The following is a 25,997-nucleotide window of genomic DNA, read 5'->3' as shown; positions in this document are numbered from 1 at the left end:
TAGGAAGCACAAAGATGCAATCAGCTTTCACTGGATGCTGTTCAGAGCCTGGCATGTGACTACCATTTGCCCCATTTTCAAAGTCCTTTCTCAAAAACCTAGTAAGCTAAAAGGAGAAAATCATATGGAGAGGGATCAGAGTCATTTTCTCAGAGTAATTCAATAACTTTTTGTATTCAACACAAATACAAACTATTTACAATTACTTACATTTTTATGTATGCACTTCAAAAATGAATTGTCGTGTGGCTTTAGTAGTATTTCAATTCAATTGGCCAAAATGACCAGCTGGAATACAGCACCAGGTCCCCAAGAAGTGTTTTGTGTTGTACTATATTTTCTTTCACCTTTTAGAAGTGCAATACCCACTCAACATGGTAAGCAGTCTATGCCCAAAATCATCTCTTGTGATGCTGGAGGGTGGCAGGAGATCCTGCTTGTTTTGTTGCTGTGTTTTATAGTTTAATAGTGACTTGAAGCAGTGATCATCCTTGCTGTGATCGGCCTAACTGGTATTATAAAATCACTCTAGAGAACAATTTTTTGCTCTCTCACCATATGGGAAGAGTTTCAGCAATATTTTATTATGCTCCCTGTTAGTGTGAGTGTCCTACTCTGGAAGATGATTATAATGAGGGATATCATGGGGCTGGTGAGCAGTCAGGTGAGTCAGCAGGTTAGAGAAGAGCCTGAAATAGGAGCTGGGGCACTGCCAGCTCCCGTGGTCACCTTGTTTGTTTGCAGCTTGAACAGACAGTGGACTGACTTTCCTATTTTTTTGAGTACAGAAGAGAAGACTGTCAAACTTCAAATGCTGATAATGTGACTTCTACAAATGTCATACTTCCAACTTCCATTGGTAATTCCCAGATTTATTTTTAATGTGATGTTTCATGTAAATCCCTCTTATTTTGGTGCAACAACACTAAAGATTTTTGGGGTTTTTTTGACATATTTTATGGTGTGATCGCAAACACAGTATAACATGCTAGGAGAAATATTTGAGTGCATTTTTATATGAAAATCTTAGGGGGCTTTTGCCTAAATTACCATTCACTGTAAATTTTTTTCGCATTTCTCCTCCAGCTCCTCACCTTCTACATACATTTAATTTTTCTACCTTTTCACAATTAAACGCATAGAACAAAATAATGACATTCAGTTCAATGGTTCTGTTTTGTGCATAATATAATACTATATTGCCTATATTGCACAGGTGTATTTTTTTCTACAAGACAATGCAAGTTATGACAATGCTTTAATGTCTGCAAATGTCATGTTTTCGAGTCAACGCTGGATGAAAACTTTGTGCATAGAGTTTCAATATTGAGCAGCCTTTGAGAAGAAAATTTTATGTCAGAAGTTTAATTTTATGTCCTGAACTTTGTAAAGGTGTTTTTCTTATGCATTCTATATTTTATATTGTTTGAAATATGTTCTTGAATAAGTTTTTCAAACCTTTAATAATAAAAGTGTTGCTTGGTGGCAAAATTGTAAAAAATGCATTCAATGAAAGATTAATATTAGTAAAAGTTCAGAAAAAAATGTAGGTCAGCATGGGTGAAGTAGGAGTGAGTGCCATCTGTTAGGAAAATAGCTTTCAGTATTATGTTTCCTGAAACTTCATATGTTGATATTTTAGTCATTTTAGACATTTTTATTTAAAAAAAAACAAACCTTTTAATGTCTTCCTCCAAGAAACTGCTTTGTTCTACTTTTCAGAAATTCATCAAGAGAATTATATGAAATAAGACTTGTTAAGTATTGTCAGAACTCACTTTATGCACTATCCGTAATTAACCACAGCTTTGATTTGTTTTTGTGTTGCAAGTCCTGATGGTCTAGCAAAGCCGGTGCCATATGTCAGCAGTTTAAAAACTAACACAAAACTGCTGAAGGATTGGAAGGAGAGTAGAGAGAGAAAGCAAAGGCTGGTGGAACTCTTTTAATATTTAGCTGTTTAAGGGGAATCTATATCACTTGTGAAAACTTCTGTTTATTGTTGGTTTTATAGCCTATCATTAAAATCCAGCTTCTTAGTTGCTGTTCAAGTATAACCAACCTCAAGAATGCTGTGAAGCAACCAAAATGTTGGACTGTACACATTACAAAACTCTTCATGTTGTTGTCTGCCATCTCTATGACCTGCTTGCAGTGACTGGAGCTGAACTAAAAATTATGTACTACTTAGAAATAAAAAATATGGATAGTTTAGTTGTACCACCCTTTCACTGAGCTCAAATAAATTTGTGTAAATTATTCATTTTCTCATATTGCTGAAGCAGCCTAATTAAAACCTTCCATCTTTTAAACATCTGAAAATATTGAGAATGAGAGTGTAGCTAAAGCATTTTTTTTTATCATGGGGCATTTAATTTGTTTTTAATTAAATTCAAATAGATAGCTGCTAGCTTGCACTAACCTGAATCTAAAAGCAAAATTAGGGACAGAACTGTCTGGATCAATTGAAAATAACACTTCTTCCACTTTCTTGGCCACCAGCTGGTGATGACCATCCCAAAGCAAAGTGTGTGAACTACTTGCTGTGAGAAAAATTATGCTCTGCTGAAGTGGATTGGGAGGGCTCCTGTGATTTTTTTTTTTTTTTTTTTTTTGTCTGTCTGTTTTTTGGCAGGGAAGCTACTGATCTCTAGGAAAGGACAGTAACAAATTGCTTGGGAGCAAGAATTTATTTAATTCCTTTGGCAGATTTGAAAATTAATATGAATTTGAGCTCTAACTTGTCAATGGAGGCACTTTGAGCTGCTCCTGAGACCCATAAAATTTTCAGCATCTTTGTATTGACCCAAATCTCTATTGCTGGAGGCAGGCCGTATTTTTACATTGGGATGTCATATTGTAGTAGACATGCATAAACAAACTTACTGCATTAAAACTCTTTGGGTTTTCCTTGTTCTGGGCTATCTGTAATAGTTACATTACTCATTATTTTTGGCTGATCTCTGAACTTGTTTTTAAATTTTGTACCCTTGTAGCTAGGCAGAGGCAGGGCAAGATCTGACATGAAGTCATTCACTCTGAAATGGACCTTCTGATCTTGCCAAATATAGGTTTGCAACTTCTGCAGCTTCGTGTTTAGTTTCTTCCCTTTTCAAGGGCAGAAGTTCCTTTACCAGCTCTATCCAAGTTGAGCCTTTGTGGTAACCCTAGTTGGACTTGCCTTCCCCTCCAGCATTTCAGAACTTGAGGACATGGTGGTGGGATTGTATCATGTGAGGTGGGGAGAGGATCCCTTTTCTGGTTCTTTCCCATTCAAGAGCTGCTCTGTTGAGACCCTCACTTCTGGCCGGCATCTTTTTTTATCTGACCCAGCTATTGTGATTTATACTTAACCATTTCTTATTAACTAGGCAAAACATTGCATGTAGTCATTCAGATTTATAGTTTGGATCTCGCAGCTTCTTGGATTCTTTCAGTTCATCTTTTCCCTATGCTGTGAAGATAATGTTGCAGAAAACTTGATCCATGGAACCACTTTCCTGGTTCCCATTGTCCAGGTGTTCATTACAAGCATAAATATGAATGGATTTAAGACCCGATGTGATGCAGAATCTTCCAAGAGAGTGTGGTTCTGGCATCTGTGACTCATGGTTCCTGTCACCTGCATACATGTATGTGGGTGATGTGTTTCCAGGCAAAAGGACAGCTGCAGGCATCCTCCTGCCTGTCCTGGAGGAGATTCTGCTAAAGCCTGAACAGTTTTAATTTGTATTTAAAATTAACACATTTACTGTGAGGGTGGTGAGGCGCTGGCACAGGTTGCCCTGAGAAACTGTGTGTGTTCCAACCCTGGCAGTGTTCAGTGCCAGGTTGGATGAAGCACTGAGCAATCTGGTCTAGTGAAGATGTCCCTGCCCATGGCAGGGGGATTGGAACTGGGTGGTCTTTAAGGACCCTTTGAGCCTAAGCCATCTGATGATTTTATGGTTCTCTGTATACCTTTTTTCCTTCATTCTGGCTTTTGGTTTGTTTCTTTTTTTTTAATTGAAAACGTGGAATTAGCAAACTGTTCATTTTGGCATTAATAATAAAATTATTTAGCACTTGTAGTACTAATTGTTCTCATTATACTTTTTATGTTATTACTTCCTACAATGCATTTCTAAAGTGTTGATGTTTGTTTGCACATTGTGTGTTTAGAAACACTATTAAGAAATTAGCAGCCTCTCACCTAAGGTAGTGTTAGAAAGAGTTAACACTGATCTGCTAACAACTACCTGCCCTTGTTCAAAACACGACATACCTCTTTTGTGGTTTCAAGCTTCTTAATATGAAAGACCCTCTGTAAAACAAACCAAAAAAATCTACATAATATTTAATGGAAAGCTGTAGTGCTACATATATAAATGCTAATGTTGTAAAGCACACTGAAAAAGGCGTCTTGGAGTGGACTTAGTGACAGAAGCCTCTAAGGATGCATTAAGTTCATCAAGAAGAAATATGAGATTTTTATAGCTCGTCATCACTGCACTTTATAAAATGCATAAACAAATTTCTATGCATCCTAGGAAGAACTGAATCTTATTACCACAGTTATTAAAATTAATCATATTTAAATTTTGAGGTAATAGGCCTGCTTACAAAGGAAAAATATTAAACATTCTCAAATGGAAGTGCTGGTTCTTTGTACTTTTTTTCTTTTAGCAATTAGTGATATACAGGACAAATGGCAATTCCCATGTATCATAGAAAAACAGGTTTCTGAGTGAGGGATCAAAATTTTTGTTTGGTTCATTTCGTGGTTTTTTGTTTGACGTTTTTTATGGGTTTTTTTTTGTTTGTTTGTTTTTTAGAAAGTAAATGACGCCAAAGTGTGACATGTAAAACAGCACATCAAAGAGGACAAAGCAGGTTTGTTGGGTCCTGCCACTCTTTAATGAACATGTCTACCTCTCCTGCATGAGATAAAGGATATATATTGCATTTGCTGGTCACAGCATCCTCATGATATTTTCCTTCAGACTTTGGTGAGGATCATGCCTTGGCCACCAAAACTCTTCCAGTATTTCTCTTCGCTGTTCTATTTGAAACCAGGGTTTCAAGACTGGGTTTGTGCTTCTTTCTCCATAGTTAAACCAATAAATGTCAGCTGGTTTAATAAAATATTTTGTTTTCTGTTGGCCTTGATGGATTTGTGCGTCTTGCAGCATCATGCAGTTCATCAGGTCACAAAGAGCCAGTCTGATTCAAAGTTACACCGACACCCTCAAGGATTTGACAGAAAAGTGGTGTCTTTTGTTTGATTTGCAGGCAGTTCTGTCTTAAGATCTTGATCTACTACATGCTAGCAGTTTGATAGATATTTCCAGAGCTAACATTGTGCCTATCAAAACTGAATCCGGGACAACAAACAGTGTGTATTTCAGTAACACTTCAGCAATAATGACTGCAGTTTTGAAAAGGAATAAGCCTCAGGGCATGATGAAATATCTTTGTTTCAGTGAACAAAGCAGAGCTTTAAGTAGTAAGAGCAGAAAAATGAAAGACAACCAAGCTCCTGCCAAAAGTTTCCCACTCAGGGATGTTATCACTAAGAAATTGGCTTTTCCAAGGTTTTCAGTACAGGCTGTAAAGTGATACCGTATGCCTGTTCTTTTCCTTACTGAAAATGATGATAAGCTTGTCTCTCTCTCTCTTCTATTGCCTGATCATCTTTTGTAAGGTTTTCTCTAGCTGAGCAGCAGTTCAGTGCAAACAGACCTGCTCCTGGTTTGTTGTTTGAGCAGAGGGAGAACTGTCTTACCTCCTTACACTGCTGTGTGCACCTGCTCCCAGCCTAGGGCTTGATCCCAGCTCAGGAGCTGTTGTTTTGTGCTCCGCCCTCTTGGCAGGGAGACTGTGGACCCTTCTTTTAGTGGGCCAAAAATTGTTTCTGGTGGTCCCTCAGCTTTTGGCTGATTGTTCAAGTGTGAGCCATGCCAAGAGCTGGAAGGGGCGTGTGCGGTTCCCTCCGTCAGGCTGGTGAGCCCTGACCTGCCAGGCAAGCCCTAGGCAAGCCTCTTTCTAAAAGGGGCAGGAAGAGAAGAAAATTATTTAGTAAGAGTGACTGTGAGCTAGGTTAGACCTCTTAGTTATGAGTCTCAACTGTGATTGAAAGTTGGGTGGAAAAGGTAGTAAGACAGCTGACTAATTACTGTAAAAATACTGCCATTACAGCGTGTATTTTCTGTATCACCCGTCATCAAGACTTTTAACATGTCTATCTAGTTTATAAACCCAATAAGTTTGAGTTTTTATTACAAGTGCAATCTATCATAGATCTCCTGGGGGGATGGAAACAGTGTCAAGAGTATGCATTTAAAATGAATCTTGTCATGTGCAGTATTATAGTCAGTTTCTGTAGCGGATGTGAGGAAAAGGTAGTATTTTTATATGTGCTCATATTTCAGGATACTGGATGACCTGTTTCTAAATTTAAATAAGATTTTTATAATGTAAGGATTGAATTCTCTTGGATATCTGTAATGTAAGGATTGAATTATTAGTGAAACAGTAAATATTTGCTTTGCTTCTGGAAAGTCTAACTAGGCTTGACATCGAAGCATATTCTTTGATGTGTTTCTTGGGATGTATTCTACTGGATTGTTTCTGGGGTTTTGTTTTGTGGTTTGTTTTCTGTTTCCGTGGTTTTGGGTGTTTTTTTTTCTTTCTGTTCACTGGAACATGCAGGACTTTTTTTCATCAACTGACAAACATTATATATGGTAAGCAATCTCTTCTTAAATGCAGTTTGGTTGTTGTTTGTCTAGTTCTTCCCCTTTTCCTCCCTGTCTGTCTCTCTTGATTTGACAATTAGGAGAGTTTTCTTTGAACTAAATTTTCCTCTTTTAGGTTTACTGACATAGCATGATTAAATTGCTATAAAAGCCTCCTTAAGGAGACAGGTTAGAAGGAACTGTCTGCATCACAGACTGCTTCCAAGTAGCATTTTTTCATGGCTGATGAAAACATCTGCTCAAGAGAAGCTGTGATTTGGGTGAGCATTTATCTGATGGAAGGCAGTTCTGAAATGCTTCCTGTTATTGTTAGTCTCCCTAAGCTGTTTGAACCTTTGCTTTCAAAGATAGGTTTAGTAAGAGTTAGTATTAGTAAGATTACTAAGAGTTGCTTTAAACTGCTTTATGTTTGTTCCTGCAAGTTTTGTTTAGTAAAGAGAATATCTAGTAACAGAACAGGATTTATGTGCTTTGACCTTCAGTAGTGTGAATCTTACAGTAACTGAGGAACAGCAAATACCTGCCTTGAGAAGACATCTCCCATAGTTGTACATGGTATATCTGTAGCCTATAAATAATTCTTTCCTATTTTGAGCCAGATAAGACACTGGGACAGATTAAAGCTGGCAAATTGAACTATAACAGAGAGAGACATGAAAGAAATACTAGGAAAAGACTATTGCTTTGTTTATCCAGGCAGATGTGAGTGAATGTAATTTAATAATAGCTGCAGAGCCAAGGTTTCAGCACAAAATCTTTGTTAATTCTGTGAAAGTCACTCAATGCTTTTTGCAACTCTGGTTTGAATTGCTCAGTTCTATGCTTGCTGTATCCACTGGACTCTCATCAGGCTTTATGTTGTTACTATTCTTCTATCCAAAAAACCTTAATTGACTACAGAATGAGATGTACACTTCCAGTTTTGCTTCTCAAAGTCTTTAGTGTTCCTTCGCTGCTGAATCAGCTTTGAAGCAGCTGTTAAGGCTTTACTTTTCTTCCAGAACCATGGCAAAAATAATTGCATAATGTTGATTTTTTTACTGCAGTTATACATAATTTTTTTCTGAATTTCCCTTTTCTTCTTTTGTAAGATGTGAAAAATCTTTGATTTTGCTGTAAGCTTATTGTTTTCAGAGTTGTGAGACATGAAATGATACTGCAAGGCTGCTTTGAACCTGTGCAATTTTAAAGGTTTGAGGACAATGTGAGATGGTACTTTAAAAAAAAATATAATTGTTTTCCTGTTTTACATATTATCATATGTTTATATTATCTTTAATTTATGTAGAATGATAAGGCCCTTAGTAGCGAATGATAAGTAGAGATAAGTGCTGTTTATCATGGTGTAGTAGCTCTAACTCATGTATTCTTAATTCTTCAAAATGCATCTGGTGAGGTAATTTGAACAGGTACTCTTGGCCTACTTTTGCAGCTGTTGGCTTTATAGAAAAGAATTAGGGCAATACTTAGCACTTGTGAAAATTACTGTCCTAAATTTATTTGGATTTGCCTCAGCCTCACACCTTTGAATTGTCTTTTTGGAGTAAACCAAAGTAAGTGGCCCTGTGTGCTCCAGAGAAATGTGGGAAGAAATACAGTTCTGAGGCCATCCTGTGGCATGGAAAGGAGCAAATTTTAATGAATCTAAAGCAACTGGATCATTATGACCTTAAAAATCAATTTGAGTTGCAATCTTCATTTCATTAGCATAAGACTGCTTTTTAGGCTTGCTTTAAAGTTGTAATTGCTATTATACCTGGTGACCTTAATTTTCACAGGTATTGCAAAATATAATTTGCCCTAGAGGGCCCCAGTCACTACTGCTGAAAGCCAGTCAGGTTGGGATGCAGGATCAGTGTTTTCTCACCTCCCTGGAAGAATAAGTGAGTTATTGTTGAAGGGCAGCCACAGTTCTCTTTTTTCCTCTTCTAAACTTGAAGAGAATTTTAAAAAAGGAGCACAAAGTTGTTGCTAAAATACACAGCAGGTTTTTACAGAGAAGTTGTGGCTGTGATAATTATTCACATACACTTTTTCATGCTCAAATCTTGAGACTTCAAGGTAATAAGTTAAATTACTGGGAAACACCAACAGAATAAAGCACTTTGGAGAGAGGACACATTTTTCACTCCTGAATTCTTCAGGGCTGGTAAGAAAAGCCTTTTGTCCAGCCCATGCAGTAAGTCATTTGAAGGAATAAAGGAAAATTCAAAAGCCCAACTTCAGAAGTAGACTGACAAAATACTTCAGGTGTGCTCTGCTGGATTTACCTCACCTGTCACCTGCTCCTCATTCAAGCACCTCTTGTTAGGTAGTGAGTCATCTCCAGCTCATTTGAATTCTGGAAACATGCCCATCTCACTCTTTCTGATTCCAAAAGGACAAGTGACATTGCTGTAGGAGGTCTTGAGTACTTAGATGGTATAAGGCTGTGTCTCTCTGACGTCAATGTTAGCAAGTGGAGCAGTGCAGTAAAACTGGATCCTTGTAGTCAATCACTCAGAAGACCTAACATCAGCCCCTGCATAACACTCATCAGGACTAGCTCTAGTCTGGTGTTGTGGACTCCATGCTTTGAGCACTGGATGCAGTCCTGGAGCACATTTAATCCAAAAGGGATTCAGCTTCCATGTTCAAAGACTGGCCTGCAGTTCAAACCTTGTTATTACAGGAGATTTGCAGAGGAAGTACCCCTCTGCTCTGTCCTAAACCACTAGTGTAGCCAAGTTCATTTAGACTCCACACCAGAAACATGATGATAAAAAGAGTCCTATGATTACATGACTTCTCTCTATGTTGAAGTCCTAAAGACCTCCAGGGTTTTTTTTTTTTTGGGTTACTTGACACTTCTAGGACATCACAACTATTGTGCCATGTGTTTGAACAGGCAAAGGACATTGTATCTTTTAAATTTAGTGTGTCCAGGAGATATACCCGGTGCTTTTTGCTGCAAAAATTTCCAGTACTTTTGGCTGCAAACTTGAGCCTGTTTCTGGCCATGAACTCTGCCAATCACTGCCAAAATGCCAGATAATCACCAGTGAAAGATGTAGGTGCTCATTCTGAACAGGAGCAGTGAAGAGAACAGGGATTTATCTGAGCAAAGTGTGTTCCAGAAGCAAAACACTTGCTGCCTGGTTTCAAGGGGTTATCCAAACAATGAATTTGCAGGAAGAGTGTTTCTGTTCCTGGTGAGAGTGTTTGACCTCTTCTTGTAAATATAAATGTTACCATTAAACTGTTTTTCTGAATGGAGCTTGCAAGTATGGAAGAAAGTTATCCTTTATATTTACTCCATAGTAAAAAACCTGAGATGCTTCTAACCTGCTTTAAAAAGAAAATGGAAATAAATCTAAACCTGTTAAAAGTACTTGTTCTTAATGAAATTCCACACAGGTTTATCTTCCAGATAGAAAGTGACCATACCTTCTCTAAAATGCACTACTCCTAATCTCAGTCATAACTTCAGTCTCAAGTCCCAGTGTTGGGCCCAAATCACACAGACCTTGCTTGTCACGTTGCTGTTTTGGGGTTTGTTTTGGCCTCTGTTGTGCTCACTGTCTTTGTAGCTCTCTGACAGCTCCTGGAATATTTACCAAGCTGACTCACCTTCACTCCTGGAAGAACCCCAGGAGAGTTCATGTCTCACCTCACTTGTGGAGGCTGGGGCTGTGTAACAGATTTGTTCTGGAGGTAACAGAGTATTTCTAACTAGGTAAAGTAAATGCCATAAGGAAAGATTGTGTTTCAGGTGAAAAGAGGTCATGTTGATTGAAATGTTACAGCAAGCTATATTGCCAGAAAGCAATAAAAGGAAAAGGTTTCTGTTCAGAAGATGGATGCTTCAGACTACAGCTGCAGGGAGAGAGGTTTTCTGCTGCAGACTGCACTCTTCATCTTAAATATAGCACCTGGTTTTAATTTTGTGTTCTGGTTGGCTTTTCTTATCTGTGACTTTTGATGTATTGTTTTGTTTTTAAGAAAAATGAATTCTTAAAATGCACAAAATGTTTTACTAGGGATTTGAAATTACTGCTTCTCTCAGAATAGAATTTAAGCCGCTTCAAGTAAAAAAATGAATGGCAAACTTCAGTAATCCCAGCTCAGGACTGTTGTGACAGTGCAAGTGAGGGAATTGTGAAGTGGTGCCTCCCTGTTTTAGCAATGAAATCTCTCTTCTCTCTGTAGAAACTTTTTTTTTCACTGGCTGTTCTTGGACTCTTCCTAACTGTGAATTCTTTGAGGCAATAAAATTTGAAGTGATATGCAATTTATACAGCCACCTTAAGTTTGGGAAAGCATCACTCTTTTGTAATGTCCTTTTATTTTTTCATTTTCATTTTTGGTTGTTTTTTTTTTAAGTATTCAGTTACCAAGACAACTTTTACCCACACTGGAACGCCGTTACTGGGAGTTCCTGGCATGGCTTGTATTTGCATGTGCTGCAAGGAGCACTGTTATTAAACAGACTGTTAATTATTCTTCCAGTCACTTGCTGAGACAACTGATGTGACAGTAGATAGAGCTTTGTGATTCCAGGTAAAACTGGTCATGCACAGCTCTATGCAGCTAAGTGTTCATGCTTGCTACTTTTAGGTATTTCTCTTTTATGTAGAGGGTTTTTTTTCCCTTATAACAGGAAACTATGCCTAGTTGTTTAAATTATCAAGGAACCGAGAAAAAGAGACATTTATTTAATTGCACCATCATTTTTTGTGGCATTTTATTGGATGTTTGCCTCTCACTTTGGATCTATTTTGGGCTATTTCATATAGATATTTATGATTTTCTTTGTGAGTTTTTATTATTTTTAAAAATTAATTTAAATCTGTAAAAAGATGCTTGATACTTTGTCCTTTGAATAAATAGCAACAATTAAAATATTTTTAGGATTCAAAATGTATGTCATTCCTTTTTGAGACTTGCAAATTTATCTTTAAGTGATTGTTCAATTTACTTATAAAATACAGTAATGTGCTCAGCTTGTGTTAACCAAAGGCTCTATTATGATTCATGCTAGACTATGGCAGCAAGGGACAGCATCTGATAACTTGGCTTTTTTTTTTTTTATTTTCCCTTTTAGGAGTATCCATGGGGTACAGATCATGCCACTGGACTGCATTTGGGTAAAGGATGAGTTCAGTGTTTCTCTGAGGGGTCTTCCAACACATTTTCCAAATTACCTTTCAATGGTGTTCTAAGTGAGCTTATGTGAAACGAATAATATTGGATCATGAGTGAAGAAAAAAACTTCGGCGCATCCCAGAAAATGTTGTCTCCTTCAAGAAGTACTAGCAGCTGCTCCTCCAAGCAGGGAAGTCGACAGGTACTTTTTTCACCAGGCTGAATGCATTGCTAAGATTGGCTGTTACTTTTTTCTTGGATATCTGCAAATCTCTTAAACCTTGTTTTTCCATTGCTTGCTTGTTTTATTTCATCACTTCTTTGCTTTCCTCTCTCTTTTCTTTTTTTTGTTGGTAGCAGCATCTTGTTTTGAGTCAAATGCATTAAACACATATGCCTGAATATCAGGCATGTGTAAAACTGGAATGCTTACAGCAAATTTTGATTTCTATCTTATTGTATATATGGTGAAATAGAGCTGCTGAAGCATCTTGGTCTCAGTGGTTTGAGAAAATCTTTTCTGTTAGGCACTACTTTTGTGGTAGAATATTGTGTAGCTGCTCTGTTTATTTCAAGTTTCCAAGGAAAGGTGTTCATGGATATGTGAAAGATAATTCATTTTTCATGAACCTGACATAGGGCTTCTTTGAATGCCCAGGTGTGCTGGCTGTTGCTGTAGAACCGTAGATAGCAAAATGAGCATTCGTAGATAGCAAAATGAGCATTCCTGTAACACGATGCATCTGCATGCCAAACATGAAGTTTGCTTTGTTTTCTGCTTATCTTTAAACCTCTCAGTTTCAAAAGACCTGTCTACAAGCGTTTGCACCTGACAGGTGAAGCTGCTGAGGACAGCTTTGTTTATGGGCAAGAAATGCTGACCTGCAGCTGCACTGAGAATTAAACTTAAATGTGCTCAATCCATGTTTGCAAAGTCATGAACAAAGTGCTCAACATAAACTTTTATCTGTACAAGTGCTGGCTTAGTGGAGCTCTTGGAAGCTGCCTCAGGCAGAAATTTTAATTGGAATTGAGCATCCCAATCCCCCAAAAGCTTTGGAGCCCTCAGCTGTGTTTTGAAACAGCACCTGCTCTTCTAGGACTTCTGGCCCTGTTCATACAGTTGGCAAGGCAGACAAATGTCTGAACAATTTATGACTTTTAAAGTGCTGTGCTTGTGAGAAATGCTGTGCATTTCTAGTATATTGAACAATAAAGGATGTATTTTTTGTTTTCCTGCAATATTATTTTTTATATCCTCCATATGAGATTACGTTTGAAAAGTGTAATTTAAAAGATTTGGTATTGTCTGTTCAACAGTTTGTGTCTATCAAGCGTTATGATGTATTATTTAGATAATGAGATTTACATGTGTATGACTAAATCCACTGGTGTGTAATACAGCCAATATAAGGAACCATACTTATTTATTTGCCCTTTACATCTGTATATTAGTTTAAATTACAATACTTTAGGTGTTCTATTAAGACAACAGCAGCCATCTAAAGTTGTATGAAACTGTTAAGCATCCCCTAATTAAAACAAGACCACATGTACAGTAACCTTCAGGAGCTTTAGTTCATTTGTTTGGATTTGTTTTGGTGTTTGTTTCAAAATCCTGGTAGAATAGTGGGATGTAACACTGTTACTGATACTTTTTTATTAATGCTATCCTGAAAGTTTAAAGATGTTGCCAGGTGCTGTGCTGGTTAGGGAGTGACATGCTATGATTTTGATGTTCTTTTCTTCATATTCCAGCTCCATGGAGGGCTTCTTATTCATCCTTCAAACACTTGTGTCTGTTGTGCTCATGGCTTGTGGGTTAGTGACAGATCTTCCTGACGGGTGCTTTTCTCTGTGCTGCTGCTCTGATGCAGTACTTCTTTGAATCTGATTAAGTAGAAAGAAGATCTAAAAACTGTGGGGGGGAAGAAGAGTTAGAGGAGGGTGAAATTTGTCCCAAAAATAGCAGGATCTGAATTCTGAGTCTCTTGATGTCCTAGACACAGACTTTATTGCTGGTGTACGCCCACACCAAATAAATGACCTGAGGTTGGGATATGAAAGCACAGTAGTGCCGGGCTGCTGTGTCTGCTGAAGTTTAGCTCCATGTTGGAGGGCTGTTTGTGTGGAGCATGACTCCTGTGATGCAGAAAATGGGCCACTGTGCTAGAAAGGAGTTGACTTAAACAGGGCTGCAGGACTTTGAGGGATCCACTCCTCCCTTTGCTACATTTGGTGCCCATTCCCTGCCCACATTTGCTGTGTGAACTGAACAGGTTAGCAGTTAATCCTCTTCCACTAAATTCACCTTCGCTTTGAAGCCCTATGAAAAGTTGGAGGCTACTGCCACTTCCCACCTCTGTGCTTTTCTCTTCCCCTCTCCTTCAGTTATGGAAAGGGATCTCTTCCGCAGAGACACAAGTCAAACTCTGTTATGTGAGGAAAGAAAACTGTTGTTGACCTTCCTTAAGTTTAAATTGACCTGTGATCAAAAGAAAGCATGTTGTGCAAGTTATTTTTAAATCTGATATGTTAACTAACTTTTAAAATAGATCCACCAGGGAAAGGCTTAGTGACAGGAGAACTGTTTTAAAAAACCTCATGTTCCATAAAAGAAAATTAAATCATTTCTGCCAATTTTATGAACCGTAACAAATGCCTTAGTTGCAGCTGATGCCAACCCTTGTCCTCCACATAGTAGGTTTCTATTTTTGGCAGTTTAAGATATTTGGTACAACTGACTGCATTTTACACTGAAAGAAAGTGTGGCACTGTCATCTGTTTCATTCAGGGAGCTGCAACTGCAAGCATCAGTCCTAGAGCCATTCAGAATCATTACTTCATACTTTCCCCTGAAATAATTTGCCTTAAGGAGCTGTATGGTGCAGGCTATTACAGAAAATGAGAAGGCTTTTATTATATTAAACAAAGAAAATTAATACATTTGCCTAATAATGGACTTATCTCTGAAGACCAAAGTCTTTCCCTCAGCCATAGACCAAGTATGTGCCAAGGAGCATGTACAGGAAAATCTTTCAGTGCTGATCTGAAACGAGCATATCTAGACCTAAGAAAAGTAAAGATTTTGTTCCTCCCTTAGTCTCAATTTAAATTTCTTCCTGGGCAGCAAATGCAGTGGTTTTAAATCTAATAACTTTTTGTTAGAAAAGTTATCATTTTGTGTAGATTTTGGCCCATAATGATGCATAAATCTTTTGTAGCGTCATAATCTTAAAACATAACCAATCTAGACAGGAGACTTATGCTAGAATTGTTAATGCCATTCATCTGGGAGTTTTGGGGTCATTTTGGGGAGTGGTGTCATCTTTTTCAAGTTAGTGCCATGTTTTGGGCTATCTCTTTCAGCTCCCTATTGTAGTGTAAGAATAAGCAGAAGCGAGTATCATCTGAATGCTTTCAGGAAATCCTTTGTCTCCAATTTGCTCCTCTGCTATTTCAGAGGGATGAGCAGAGATGATAATCGACCAGCCTGATTCATTTGCCTTCATTTTAGAGAGTAAGCAGTTTTCTTTCTTCTTCTGCAGCTGCTCCCAGGAACAGCCAGCTGACGCTTTTTCCTCATTCAGTGAGGTGTCAAATCTCTTGCAAAGCAAAAAACCTGGTCAAGATCTCTAGGGTCTGGGTTGAGCAAATGGATCCAAAACCAGTCACAGCAGCAGTGTTTTTGAAAAATGTGAGAGTTTGTTCAGGTGGGAAAGGTTGGATTCTTCTGGAAGGATGTATATGGAAGAGGAACAGATTCTGTTAATGCATCATGCCACCTTGCATGTATCCAGCAGGTCCCCAAACTGTTAATTCTGTGAGCTTTTAAGAGGATCCATTTCTATTTCAACTCAGCCACCTTTATGTACAGCTGACAAGTGAAGTGTGAGGCTCTCAGAGCAGAGAGATGAGTAGCAGACTTGCCTTCTACCTGAAATTTGATGGGCTCTCGAGCCTGCTTGAGGGGAAGCAGTGCTTCCACTTCAGATTTTCTTCCCATTTTCACACTTTTTATTTGAGAAGGCACATTCTAGGCTACATTGTTCACCTGAAGAACTGTGATAAATATGACTTTCCTGTAGGAATGTGAAAGACACCTTGTGTCTGGACTCCAAGCAAAATCTGAGTTATAATGCAGGGAACATTGTATTCTCTACTAAAAAGAATTGAAGAACATTGTATTCTGATCAAAACTATTAACAGTGTGTTTATTCCACATGAGTGTAATTGGCTGAGCTATTTCTCAGCTGATTCTTTTCACCTTATACACACAGTTTCACGGGTTTGTCTCATTTCAGGAGTCCCTTTCTTTCTAAGCTTATCCTTATAGAAAGATGAGGCTCCATGGTGACTCATTACAACCTTTTTGAGTACCTAAAGGACCATATAAAAAAGACAGAGAATGATTTTTTACACAGTGATAGTACAGGGGGGAATGGTCTTAAACTGAAAGAAGGGAGATTTAGATTAGCTGTTAGGAGATTTTTTTTTTTTTACTGTGAAAGTTGAGACCACTAAAGCAGGCTGCTCAGAGAACTTGTGGGTGCCCCAGCCCTGGAAGTGTTCCAAGGCAGGTTAAATGGGGCTCTGAGCCCCATTCTCTAGTGGAAGGTGTCCCTGCCCATGGCAGGGGGGGCTGAAACTAAATGATCTTGTAAAGTCCCTTCCAACCTGAGATGATCTATGATACTGTAAATGTTCCTCGATTGAGATCAAGTTTCTGCTTGTCTCCTTCAATATGATATACTGTGTTTACGCTTAACCAAACCCTGTGAAAACTTGATCCCAAAACTGGAGAAAGTTCTTTCATTAGGTACAACACTGGAATAGTGAAAAAGATCTTCTGTTCCCTACTACCAGATTAATTCTCAGTGGAAAAGTGCTTGTGTACTGCAGTTTAATATATTTTGGCATGACAAGGGAAATATCTTGCTTGGTATTTGGGCAAAGCAGCTTCTAAGTTCTTCTGGCTACTTTCAAGAAGAAAGAAACAAAACACAACATTTTTCTTAATCTTGAAGCTGTAGCTGTTCGTTTTTAATTAGAATTATATGACAAAATGTGTTCCCTCTTAAAAATTTTGGTTAGGACAACTACTCTTTTGACATGTGTTGAGGTAGTACAACATCATTGGATGGTCTGTAGGGTGTTAGTTGCCAGGAGCTGCTCAGCCCCACATTTCCACAGTTTGTGGCCTATTGTGGTGAGTGTTGGCAGACAACTCAAAACAGGAAAGCACAACAGCTTACTGGTTTGTTCTATTAAATGAGGCACAAGGAAAACAACAGAGAAATAACTGAGTGCCACCAATAGTGTGGTGGAATTATTAGATGCCTTTCCAAAGATGGCTTTCTTGTAATGCCTTATTACACAAGTAATGAGCACGTTACGTGATGTAAATTTTTCTGGCTTTATAGAGGTGAATTTTAAGGATTCTGAAGATGGATGAGTGAGGACAGCTAGCACACTTGCTAATTTTTTTTGTTTCATTTTTCTTCTTTTTGGTTTTGTTTTTTTTTTTTTAGGCAGCCAAGTTCTTTTTGGGAATACTTCCCTATGTATCTTACAGGGAGCACCATGAGTACTTACCTACCTAGAATAGTTCTCTTCTCTTCTCCCTAATGTGCTTCATACTAGTACTTTTCTGTTAGTACACTCTATGTATTAAAGTATTCTTTATCTTTTTCAAATATAAGAGGATGGTACTAGCACATACCATTTCCTGTCAGTTATTTATAATTCTACATCTACCAAATCCTGACAATAAATAATTCATGAGATCTCTCATCAGAAACCTTGAAACTCATGTTACATTGTCATTTATAGTTGTTCCATTAATGAAAGCTATAAAAATACTATGAGATTTACACTCTTCTCTGGTTTGTTGATCCAGGTTCTTTCATTTAAGAGTTCCTGGTGGCAAAAAAGAGAGATTTGCTTTTAATTAGTTTTATCTGATGAAGAGCAACTTCTCTTTTTCTTGTAGTTTCCATTTATGTAATATTCCTCATAGTACTTCCCTGGCTTTTTATATTGTTTTTAGTTTTTATTTTATTATTTTTACTTTAGGGAGGGTGCAATTTACACAAAACATTGAGGTATGGAGTATGGACAAAAGAGTTTTATAGAAAAAAGATCTTCATTTTTAGTGCCTTATTTTTTGCTTCATAGCCTACAAAACCTCAAAACCTATCCTTTTAACATAGGCTGCTTCTGTCTCTGGTGACAGAAGGTTTTTTGCTAAATTGTGACTATGCTATGGTTATGCACTGTGTGTATATATGTGCAGGAAGAGATACATATAAAAGTCAATGAAAGATGATACCATAAAAATTGTGTTTTGTTAAGTGGTATTGTTTCTATCACAATTAAAACGAACCTTCTCTCTCTGATGATACATAACTAAGTGTCGAGATGGAACCTTAGTTATATTTCAACATCAACTGGGTTTTGTCTTTTTTTCTTATAGCCTTCTTCTTGTTGAATCTCTCTTAACAATTCAGTTATTTGGAAGAAATAAGATCTACATTTGAATTTTCTGTTTAAGCAGGACAGCTGGGAAATTGTAGAAGGACTCCGGGGAGCAATGAATTGTACCCAGGAGCCACAGAAGCAGGAGGGCTGCTTGCTGAAAAAGAGGAAGTGGCCTCTGAAAGGCTGGCATAAGGTAGGAAAGGAATGTCTATCTGAAAGATTGAGTGGGATTTACTTGGTGTGGTTTTGTGACAAAAAAGTTACATAAAAGCAGAGAAATGGAAGGGGAGAGGATGTATTTGGGCTATTTTTCTGTATGTGGCTTTTTTTTTGTGTGTGTATGTATTTTGTTTGGTTATAATTCTCTACATTTCTGTTACAGAGATACTTCTTCTTGGACAGAGGCATCTTGAAGTATTCTAAATGCCGAGCTGATGTAAGTGATCTGAAACCCTTTAAGACCTTTGTAAAGTAAAAAATATCCAAAATAACAAAATTCCCTACTGTTGGCAAAGAGAAATAGAGTTTTCAGTAGGTCTAAACAGGAGGCTGAGAGAGGAAGAAATGCTGATTTCAGAAGGTAATATTGATCCTTTTGCTTTCGTCTGGAGTGATTGTGGTTTTACTTTTTACTTTTTTGCAGATAGAGAGAGGAAAACTTCATGGCTGTATTGATGTTGGACTTTCTGTCATGTCTGTAAAGAAATCAACAAAATGTATAGATTTGGATACAGAGGAGCAGATATACCACCTGAAGGTAGGTCTTCAAGATTGTTATAACCTTGCTCCCAAAAGACTACCATTAGCTGTCTAGATTTTTTTTTATAGAAAGAGGTTTGTCAGTTGCACTAATAACTTTTTAGTCTTATCAGATTCATTTACACTTAATAACTGGAGAGGTCTTATTGCTTTTTTTCTGGGCCCAGAATCAGTAATCCTAATCCTGTTCTGAACAGAAACTTTGAAGATTCCTCATGTTTGGCAGTGCTTTTTTTTCATTTCTTGCACAAGTGCTTTTATTTTCAGTATCTTCTTCCTTGTCTTATCTATAAGAAGTGTTTTCCATGGTCAGGTGTGGGGATTTATATTTGTGGAATAAATTGTTTTGAAATACATCAACAAAATCAAATTTCTGCTTGTAATTAGTTCAACACTGACGTAGATTTAACTATGGCAATTAAGAAATTACAAATGTGAGGGTCTTTATTCAAATTTTAAGGGTTTTTTTTAATCTGTAAGTTGCTCTAGTATTGTGTTCTGCATTGGAAAGCATAATTACTAACTGTAGTTTCTTTTTTCCCTGACTTTATCCTGTGATTGATCTTCTGTCATGCCTAAGCTCATACAGCGTGCATTTTGGTAGGAGCATCCTTAGAAAAGCTTTCCTGATACATTGCCGGTAAAGGTCAGCCAGGCTAGCTGTCTAATGAGCACAAAATACCATTATTTCTTTGTTATTTTGAATATGAATGTCATCAACCCTGAAATTTTGTGTAGGTGAAGTCTCAGGAGCTGTTTGATGAATGGGTAGCAAAACTTCGCCACCACAGAATGTACCGTCAGAATGAAATCTCCATGTTTCCTCACGATGCCAATAACATTTTCTTCCCTGTGTCTACTACTACGGACTCTATCCCAGGTTTCTGTGATTCTACACCAAGTAGAAAGGTAATAGTTTTTCTTTATAAATAATGAGCTTCCATAAAGAATTAAGTTAGTCTAAATTGTGTTCATTAAATAAAGAGCGTACTGGAAGTTTATGGTGGCACTTAAGTTATGATCTAAAATGTCAAAAGGAAAGTTTATTGATTTACATCCAAGCAGTTTCATTTATGATGTTATTAAATTTTTGGTAGTTTTTCACTATTTTAATCCAGCAAATTGTACTTTCACCATGAATTTCAAAACTGTATATTGAATTAGAATCCTCATCGTTTTTGGGACATATAAAAGTATTTGTCTGGTATGTGCTGGTGAATATTAGTCACAGAAGAGTACTCAGCTAGTTATTTTTTCCCCTTTAGCATTTTGCTCTATATCCTTTAGCTTACAAACCCTCTCTCCTTTTACATGAATTAAGCTGACTACTTAACAAAGGAGTATGTAGGAATTATACAAGACGTCACTATTCTACAAGAAATCAGATATACAAGGAATATATATTATACATATATTATATATAGAAGGAATTATAAACGAAGATCACTCTTTATATTTTAAGTGTGGCAGAAGCATTATTTGGATCAATCCAAGGCCTATGCTGTGGGTGGATATGGGATCTGGATGGGTCCAGACAGCAGTGTACTTCTCTTTTGGTACAGTCTGTGAATTAGTTTCACAAATGGCCTGACAAATGCTCAGACCAACCCCACAAATGGCCTCTTTGCAGTTTTAGTGGGAGATGGTGTGTGTTCTGTGCCACATCCTCTGTGCCTTCAGCTCTCTCTCAGTACATTGACTGGCTGACCTTCACCCAAAGCAGCTCTTCTGCTCCAATGCAGAATCACTGGTCACTTTTGAGAATTAAAAAAAACCTGTTTGGTGTTACTACACCTGAGATGTATAGCTGTTTCTGTCAGCTCCAGGATGACTCCTAAGCAGCAATGCCATCCTTGTTCTACTTGTATCCAAGGCTTGCGTTTCCCTGCTGTAGTAATTACTTTATGATCTGAGTAGGCTTGTTCCCAATACGCGCAGTTCCTCACTTTATCCTGTAACTGAGAATGAGTTTTAGCAAATGCAGACGTGTGTCTGAGCAGCTTTTTGCTCGTGTGGAGTGGGAGGGGGTCTGTGTGAGCAGGCAGCTGAAGGAACAATAACTCGCCCTGCGGTAACAGGGCCGTTCCGCAGAGCCTGCGCGCATCCCGCGTGCCCGCAGCAGCTCCGCGCCTCTGACAGCCTGCTCTCCTCAGGCACTGTCTGCAAGGGAATGCCAAATCTCCCGTGGCTCTTCAGTTATTTTCTCCTGAAAGACAGCAGGGATGGAAGTGGGGAAGAATATCTAGGGCAGAAGTGGAATATTGCAAAGTCCATGGTATATTTATGCTGGTGCCCTCAAAAAAAAAAAAACCCAAAACCCAAACCAAAGAAACCTATGTGATCAGCATATCTGAAATCTATGCTTACTGTCAGGAAACTAACCATTTCTTCTTTGTCATGAAAGACTTTAATACAGACTATTAATCCAGATTTGTACTGCAAAGAAGCCCTACTTATTTTCATGTGAAAAATAGAAGGGGATAGTTCTTAAGCTGTAGTTAATCACCTTAGCTGTGCTCAAGCTAAATGGAAGTCTGCCAATTTACACCAGCCCTAGCTTAGTGTTAGTTGATATCACTCCAGCACTTAGGTTATTTTGAGAAATATATATCAAGTGAAATTTGAGTTGCATTTTATTTGCTTTTAACAATATCCGATTGGTTTTCACTTTTCTTTTTATTGTTGTTGAGAGACAGGTGTAGGTATCTACACATGTTTATGTGGAATTCTTGCATTCTAAAGCTTAACTGCTGATCCAAAGCAAAACTATGAAAACTGGAGCTACACAAGCTCTGTCTTGTCTGCTTATTGGCAATCCCTACTTCCTTTTCTCTTCATGCTCATCTCACCTATGTATATAAGTTCTGGAAAAGTTGGTTAGGTGAGGCCAATTTTTGAAGAGATAAATGTGGAATTTGTTCACAAAATGCCAGTATAATTGCCCATCATTAAATTCAGTTTACTTGTGCTTTTTAGGTGCTGAGATTATTATTTGGATATATATATATATATTTATATTTATATATATATTTATATATATACATAAATAAATATATATATATATAAAAATATATGACTAAAGCTCGGAGAGCTTTATGTAGGAATAGGCCAACTAAGCTGCATTGATTAATTTAAAAACAAGTGTGCTTACTGCTGCTTATTGCTATTGCATAGTGACACAATACCAAATGACATCTCATGGATGGTGCATTTTATTTTACTCTGAAACTCAGGTTGGTGGTTTAGCTGTAGACGTAAAAAGGCCAACTAAGAAAGCTGCAACTGATTGAGATATAGATGATGTTTCTTATTAATAGATTTAAAATTAGTGCTACTGGAGTTCTGATATAAGGTGAGCTGGAGTAGCTCACTTATATCAGCTTTGCTCGTAAGTAGCAAAGTTTGTAAATTGTATGCTTCAAAGAAGAGACAAACAATTTAGTCAGCTTTTCTCATAATCATAAGTAAAATGCCTGTGTAATGGCACTAGGATGAAACAGTTTAAAACTTGTTATTAACAAGATGTTTACAAAACTTGTGATTTGTGCATCTTCTTGACCTGTGTTTTATTGAAAATGAAAAGTTTAGTAAGATGTACAAATAATTAGGTATTTGAATGGCTATTATCAGTAGCTACATCAGAGAAGAAAACAGCATTATAGGCCACAATCAACTGGTAATAGTACTGGGTAAAAATTTCTTCCCATTGGAAGCTATTTAATTATACTGCTCAGTTATCTCTTATGCAGAATTTCTCTCACCTCTTGGAGCACGTGATAATAGGCACTGCTGAAATTGAGCTACGTGTGAAAATGTTTACTAAGGTGTTGTCAAAGGGCAGTCTTTACCCAGATAAGGTGTATGGCCACCCCAGTATTAAGGTCTTTTGAGCCAAATCCATGCTGAAGTCATTCAACCTTGTGTAAAATTTTAAATGACATCTAGTGTCAAAATTTTAAATGATATCTTACTTTTACACTGAAAAATAGCATTTTAAAATGTGTGTGTTACATCTTAGTTACTCTTGGGGCTTCTTTGGGAAGCATGGAGGAGGAACAGAATGTCTGAATTTGGTCCTCTTCAGATATGGTACTTTAATTCTTTTACACAGTCACTAGGTTAGAAGAGACCTTCAAGACCATTGAGTCCAACCCAGCCCTAACACCTCAACTAAACCACGGCATCGAGTACCACATCCAGTCTTTTGTTAAACACATCCAGGGATGGTGACTCCATCATCTCCTGGGCATACAATTCCAGTACTTTTTCACTCTTTCCGTAAAAAACTTTCCTAATATCCAACCTATATTTCCTTTGGCACAACTTAAGACTGTGTTAAGTTGATTTAATTTATGCAGAACTTTTCCCTTCCTCAAAATTCAGTTTTCAGCAAATTTTTATGGTTCCTTGAGTTTTTCTACTGCTTGTGGACAGCAGTTACATTAGTTATCATGCCATCATGCTCAATGACTGTATACTTAGGCTAGATCATACACTTTTTTCCCCTCCATGTAATTGATGCCTTCAGTCCTTGTCCATGATCATGGTCCTTAACTGCTGGTTGTCAGAATTTGTGCAGACAACATTAAATTATTGTGTGTTAATACTTCACTTGTTCTTCTTTTGAACAGGCAGGCAGCTTGACCAAACAGAATTCAATGTCAACTGGAGGTAATCTGTCGTTTTCTTTTTCGAGTAATGAGTCCAGGATTTCATCTTGGCTACAGTCTTCTGAAGACATGGAAAAATGCTCAAGAGGTAATTATATTTGAAGAAAATTGAAAGTTGCCTAATATTTCCCCTAGTTTTTCCTTAACAATGAGAGTATTATACACCAAGTAGTCATTACTGTTAGAATTTTCTCTGAAACTGGAGGAAGGAAAGATGTGGTTGTCGATTAAGTGGTTAGTCACTTTTTTGCAGAACTGGTAATTTTGGATGTGGGGGTATCAATTGTGGGCAGCTCTTCAAGGAACCAATACATTTCAGTACATTTTCTTTTATATGAGTATGAGTACATCATGTTCAGTAGTAAGATTTGAACATCCTTGGGCTGGAAAAAGGGAAGCATCCAAAACCTAGTAACTAAAAAAATACAAAGTCTTTGTATTTCAAAGTCACCTTCTGCTGTCATACTTTCCTAAGAGCAGGAAGATCTTTCTCATGTTGGCAATGTCTATGTGATATTTATTTATTAAATTTCTACGTAACAGTGAGCTTCATCTCAAATGCAGAGGAACCTCACTTCTAGGTCTGAATGTACAATTGAGTGTTGATGCCTGTGGCATTGTTACCCTCACCATGAGGACCTCTGACAAATCTCAAACTGCAGAAATTATCACATTTTTCTCATTTTTCTGCATCCAGCTAGGAAAAGGTATCATGATCATTATACACACCACATAGATGCATTTCAATGTTTTGAATTTAAACTTGACTATAGATTTTATCCAATAACTTATGCTAGCTGCAATCAAAATAGGACTAACCTATGAAGAAAGAAAACTGTCAGTGTGTCTGTTACTGTAGGGCAACTGAAAATACTCTCTTGTTCCAAACAGACCTCTCCAACTGTCACACATATTTACTGGAAATGAACCAGCTGTTACAGAGCATGGATGTTCTTCACAGGACATATTCAGCGCCTGCCATAAATGCTATGCAGGTTTGTTGTTTAAAAACAAAACCAAAAACTGATTTCCCTTACAATTGCAAAAAACAACTCCAAATCCTAAAGAATCAAGGTGTTTCTTAGCGTTGTTAGATTTATGGCAGTCCTATTGTTTTTGTCCATGTGTTGTTAAAAGGTGGGACCTTTTGAAAGTCCAAAGAAGGAAAAGAGAACACACAGGAGGTGGCGATCCAGAGTTGTTGGGAAAGAGGCTAAAGGAATGTTACAGGTAACTTCAGTCGTTTCAGACCCCATCTTCCTCCAAAAACTTAGTTGTTGATCACTTCTTGGCATGACCAGCTGATGAAATATGAATCATTTTTAAGTAGAGTCCTCTGTTAGTTCATTTTAAGTGTAATATATCAGACAAAACACAAATGTGGTGTCATTGATATCTGCAATAGAATCTGTCCTGCTACCTTCAGGACACTGGCCATGTTTTTTACCCATTTTCAGTTTTCTCTAATTTGTTGGGGTTTTTTGTTTGTTTGTTTGTTTTTTTGGGTTTTTTTTATGAGTACAGATTTTTGTAAATTCCCTAGATAGTTTTGTGCACATTTACATCAAAGAGGCCATGTGATTAGATACTTATAAGTGGGGGGGAAATAACCTAGCCTGTGTAACAGCTCTCAATGGGCTTGGTTTTTTGAGTTTGGCAATTTCCCATTGTGGCACCTTGGGCAAAGTTTTATCTCTGGTTTCATTTGCCAGGTGTCATCCATTTCAAAGCTTATTGATAATTGACAGTAATTTTCTTCATTTTTGATGCCTCCAACATGGAATCCAGGTAGGTACAATAAAACAAAATTTTCTTTTGTTTATAAAAACATCAAAAATTACTATCCTACTTACAGGTGCCTTCAGTATTTTCTGCCCCTATGAGACTGCATGCTTCCAATCCAAACCTATCTACGATAGATTTTGTAGAGGAGAAAAATTACTCTGATGGCTCCGAAACATCATCAGAATTTACTAAAATGCAGGAGGACTTATTTCATGTTGCACATAAAGGTAAATGAAATTGTCTTTTATAGATGATTTTATATCATCCCAGTTTAGATAATTATATGACTTCTGAGAATGCTTCCTGTTTATTGTTTAGAAAACACCCTTCCTTTAATTTCCTTGAGGAATTGCAAGTGTTGAGATCTTGAGTCATTTGAAGAAGGTGGCTTAATCACCACTTTTTACAGTTTTTATTTAATAGAGAACTGCACCTTGTTTTA

At 37.4% G+C, this 25,997-nt stretch overlaps 1 protein-coding gene across 5 annotated transcripts in view; it reads left to right on the top strand.

The window, feature by feature from the left end:
* Positions 1 to 25,997, top strand: part of OSBPL3 (oxysterol binding protein like 3) — an 87,463-nt gene that overhangs the window by 28,068 nt on the left and 33,398 nt on the right. For 2 of the 5 annotated variants that reach the window (XM_030264849.4, XM_030264852.4), the window contains exons 3-11: positions 11,821 to 12,063; positions 18,415 to 18,534; positions 18,724 to 18,777; positions 18,985 to 19,098; positions 19,839 to 20,009; positions 23,732 to 23,858; positions 24,662 to 24,765; positions 24,908 to 25,000; positions 25,626 to 25,782. In XM_030264849.4, coding sequence (XP_030120709.4) covers positions 11,971 to 12,063; positions 18,415 to 18,534; positions 18,724 to 18,777; positions 18,985 to 19,098; positions 19,839 to 20,009; positions 23,732 to 23,858; positions 24,662 to 24,765; positions 24,908 to 25,000; positions 25,626 to 25,782 — 1,033 coding nt within the window. In that variant the 5' untranslated portion in view covers positions 11,821 to 11,970. Of the gene's footprint in view, positions 1 to 4,814; positions 4,873 to 11,820; positions 12,064 to 18,414; positions 18,535 to 18,723; positions 18,778 to 18,984; positions 19,099 to 19,838; positions 20,010 to 23,731; positions 23,859 to 24,661; positions 24,766 to 24,907; positions 25,001 to 25,625; positions 25,783 to 25,997 lie in introns of all 5 variants that reach the window. The other 3 variants (XM_002193340.7, XM_030264853.4, XM_030264851.4) reach the window with 2 other exon arrangements.

Source organism: Taeniopygia guttata, chromosome 2, assembly GCF_048771995.1.
Source record: "Taeniopygia guttata chromosome 2, bTaeGut7.mat, whole genome shotgun sequence".
In the NCBI taxonomy this organism is placed as follows: Eukaryota; Metazoa; Chordata; class Aves; order Passeriformes; family Estrildidae; genus Taeniopygia; species Taeniopygia guttata.
Note: the sequence above shows the minus strand (reverse complement) of the source record. Positions and strands in the feature narration are given on the sequence as shown.